Source organism: Polyodon spathula, chromosome 30, assembly GCF_017654505.1.
Source record: "Polyodon spathula isolate WHYD16114869_AA chromosome 30, ASM1765450v1, whole genome shotgun sequence".
NCBI lineage: Eukaryota > Metazoa > Chordata > Actinopteri > Acipenseriformes > Polyodontidae > Polyodon > Polyodon spathula.
In genome coordinates, this window is record NC_054563.1 from 8338216 (window position 1) to 8341977 (window position 3762).

General features: G+C 36.9%; 1 protein-coding gene across 1 annotated transcript in view; it reads left to right on the forward strand.

Annotated features, from left to right (window-relative positions):
* LOC121302616 (CD166 antigen homolog) overlaps positions 1-3688 on the forward strand; it is a 4409-nt gene extending 721 nt beyond the window's left edge. Inside the window, exons 2-5 of the mRNA XM_041232619.1 lie at positions 1752-1858; positions 2097-2316; positions 2928-2992; positions 3584-3688. Coding sequence (XP_041088553.1) covers positions 1752-1858; positions 2097-2316; positions 2928-2992; positions 3584-3688 — 497 coding nt within the window. The remainder of the gene's footprint in view (positions 1-1751; positions 1859-2096; positions 2317-2927; positions 2993-3583) is intronic.
* The last annotated feature ends 74 nt before the right edge of the window (positions 3689-3762 follow it).

A 3762-nucleotide genomic window follows, 5' to 3' on the forward strand; every position in this document is an offset into this window, starting at 1 on the left:
GCACAAAAGATTAATTCTCAAACTGAACGCAGTTGGGATTCAAGGAAACACATGTACATGGATTAGGGAGTGGTTAACATGTAGAAAACAGAAAGTACTGATTAGAGGAAAAACCTCAGAATGGAGTGTGGTAACCAGCGGTGTACCACAGGGATCAGTATTAGGTCCTCTGCTATTCCTAATCTACATTAATGATTTAGATTCTGGTATAGTAAGCAAACTTGTTAAATTTGCAGACGACACAAAAGTAGGAGGAGTGGCAAACACTGTTGCAGCAGCAAAGGTCATTCAAAATGATCTAGACAAGATTCAGAACTGGGCAGACACATGGCAAATGACATTTAATAGAGAAAAGTGTAAGGTACTGCACGCAGGAAATAAAAATGTACATTATAAATATCATATGGGAGATATTGAAATTGGAGAAGGAATCTATGAAAAAGACCTAGGAGTTTTTGTTGACTCAGAAATGTCTTCATCTAGACAATGTGGGGAAGCTATAAAAAAGGCTAACAAGATGCTCGGATACATTGTGAAAAGTGTTGAATTTAAATCAAGGGAAGTAATGTTAAAACTGTACAATGCACTAGTAAGACCTCATCTTGAATATTGTGTTCAGTTCTGGTCACCTCGCTATAAAAAAGATATTGCTGCTCTAGAAAGAGTGCAAAGAAGAGCGACCAGAATTATTCCGGGCTTAAAAGGCATGTCATATGCAGACAGGCTAAAAGAATTGAATCTGTTCAGTCTTGAACAAAGAAGACTACGTGGCGACCTAATTCAAGCATTCAGAATTCTAAAAGGTATTGACAGTGTCGACCCAAGGGACTTTTTCAGCCTGAAAAAAGAAACAAGGACCAGGGGTCACAAATGGAGTTTAGAAAAAGGGGCATTCAGAACAGAAAATAGGAGACACTTTTTTACACAGAGAATTGTGAGGGTCTGGAATCAACTCCCCAGTAATGTTGTTGAAGCTGACACCCTGGGATCCTTCAAGAAGCTGCTTGATGAGATTTTGGGATCAATAAGCTACTAACAACCAAACGAGCAAGATGGGCCGAATGGCCTCCTCTCGTTTGTAAACTTTCTTATGTTCTTATGTTCTTATGAGTACCTCCCACACTCAGGGAAACGGTTGAACGTTGAGCCTGCTGGAAACACGGCTTTACCCGTGTGCAAGCCCAGCCTGTTCAAACGCTGGCTCCACTTTGTTTATTGCGTTGCTCATTTTTGAGTTGTTTTATGTACAGTATTTATTTGCTTCCCATACGAGTATTTATAAAACGTGAGCACACATGACTTCACTGCAGCATTCAGGTGTTCGGTTTTAAGATTCACGCTTGAAAGTTTTAATTGTACTTAGGGGAGAACAAAAGCATTTTGAAAATGAGAAAAGCACTTCATTCATTTTATTTAATTCTCTTTGGTCCCCTCTGTGAACGAAGCCTCCCTGCTACTAAATGTAATAGGATGAAAATTGAATTTCACTGTAGATTTGCATCAGTTATACAGAGGCTTTTGTAATACAAAGGAAAAGCTGGCAATGGAAGATTTCCATTGCCTAGCTGGTATATGTACAGAAATTCCAAGGCATGAAGAACATATACATGTAGTTTATAATATCTAGTGGTAATGTCTGTTCCTGTGCTGATTATTTTATATATATATATATATATATATATATAGTGTGTGTGTGTTTGTGATTATTTTTAAAACAGAAAAATTAAGCCTTTTTTCTCTCTTTTTTCCAGTGCAAGGTATTGATACGGTGTCCGCCATATATGGAGAAACAATCACTGTGCCCTGCAATGATAATAAAAAGCTGCCTGAGGGAGTGGTGTTTGTGAAATGGAAATACGTAAGTACTCTCCATAGCATGCTCTGAAATCCTTGTTCCCATAAATCATTACCACATCTTCTTAATGCTGTGCCTGGAAATAAAGCTAACCCAGTGAAGTCCTTTTTGAAGTTTTCATAATGAGTGTTGTTTGTTTGTTTGTTTAAATGGTCCTGCAGTATTTAGCAGTAATGTCCTTGATTATTCTCGTGTTTGTATATCGTGGTGTAGAACGTCATACGGTGTTCTTATGTTTCAGGAACGTAAAGACGGTACTTCTCAATCGCTCCTGACAAAGTCTGTAGTGAAGGACAGAGCAGACTTTGATGCCAGTCCGGAGTATGTCGGTAGATTGGACATTGATAAGCAGAATGAATTGCTGGTTTACAATGCAACCCTTCAGGATCAGAGGAGGTTCAACTGCATGATCGCCACGTCATCAGATGTCATTGAGCATCTTGTGAATGTCAAAGTGTATAGTAAGTATCTGAGTAGGGGAGCAGTGTTTTAATATATAAACATTTTCAATTTGCTTTTAATTTTAATTTGCATTTTCTTGGAATAGTTTTTTTTTTGCCTGCAGGTTCTAAATACAGGAAAGTCGCCTGGCTCTAATATAATGAAACACACCTGTCTGCGATTTAAGCAGGCAGGTATTTTTAAACCAGGCGGTGCCTGTGCAGTCATTCATTTTATTTATTTATTATTTCTTAGCAGACGCCCTTACCCAGGGTGACCTACAGTTGTATACAAAATAAAATACATTTCAAGAATGACAGTATAATTAAACAAAACATAACCTGAACTCCACCAAGGAGGGTTAACTAACATCTCACAAGTTTTAACTGTAAATTGGGTGGCTAAGCATTTTACCGGTCAACAAGACAAGTAACAAGGGTTTTGGTTACCGGTAAATACCAAATTAATAATAATAATAATAAAAATAATAATAATAATAATACATAATAATAATAATAATAATAATAATAATAATAATAATAAATTGGAATCCTTGAATTTTAAATACAATATATATTTTTATTAGGATTAGTTTTTTTGGTTTGCTCAATCCATTTTTTTTTCTATGCAGAAAAACCTTCCAAACCTGAGATTACAGAAAGTCCAAAGTATCTGGATGTTGGAAAGCTTCAAATGGTAAGTTTTGGTTTAGTAGTTTTACTGTTTCAACTGCACGTAGCAAGACGCATAAAAAATATGTTGTAGCAATGTGTTAAATAGTGGGACCATTTCTAAGGGAGGGGCCATCTCCCAAGCGTCCTCAGTAATCACTGAATTCTAGCAATATAATCTCTCTGCGAATGTGAAGACAGTCGCTTCTCCTTGTCATCTCTTTTATATTAGAAGACTTGTGTAAACTCCTTGTCATCCAGGCACCCGTGTGGGTTGCTAGCTTGGTTTTCTTGCTGTGTTGTGTGTGTTTAGTCTCCTGCTTGACCTGGGCATCGTTCCATCTTGTACCATGCTATATTCAAATTAGTCACAGAACGGAATTTGTCTGATTTGAACATTCCGTCTTGTTTGGTAATCCGCTTGGCAAACATTTTATAGTGCTTATCTACATGTTTGTTTTTTTAATCTTTGCCAGTCATATGGATTTAGACTGTACTGTAATATTGTAGATGTATTATTCTTGAAAAGGGGTTGGAAAGAGCTTTTCTTTATACCTGGTGGCAGATCACTCTCGTCTCAGTTGTAAGGAGCTTGCTTGTTTGTTTTTTTTGACAGATCGGTAAATGCATTTCAAAGGATGGCAATCCTCAGGGCAACACCACATGGTATAGAAATGGAGCTCTCCTGGAGTCTGATGGTAAAAGTAAGAAAGCTTTTTAAAATGTTATTTAAACAAAAGAGTTGCTATTATGTAGTTCTGGGCTTTTATTTTCTATAATCTGGTTAAGTTAATA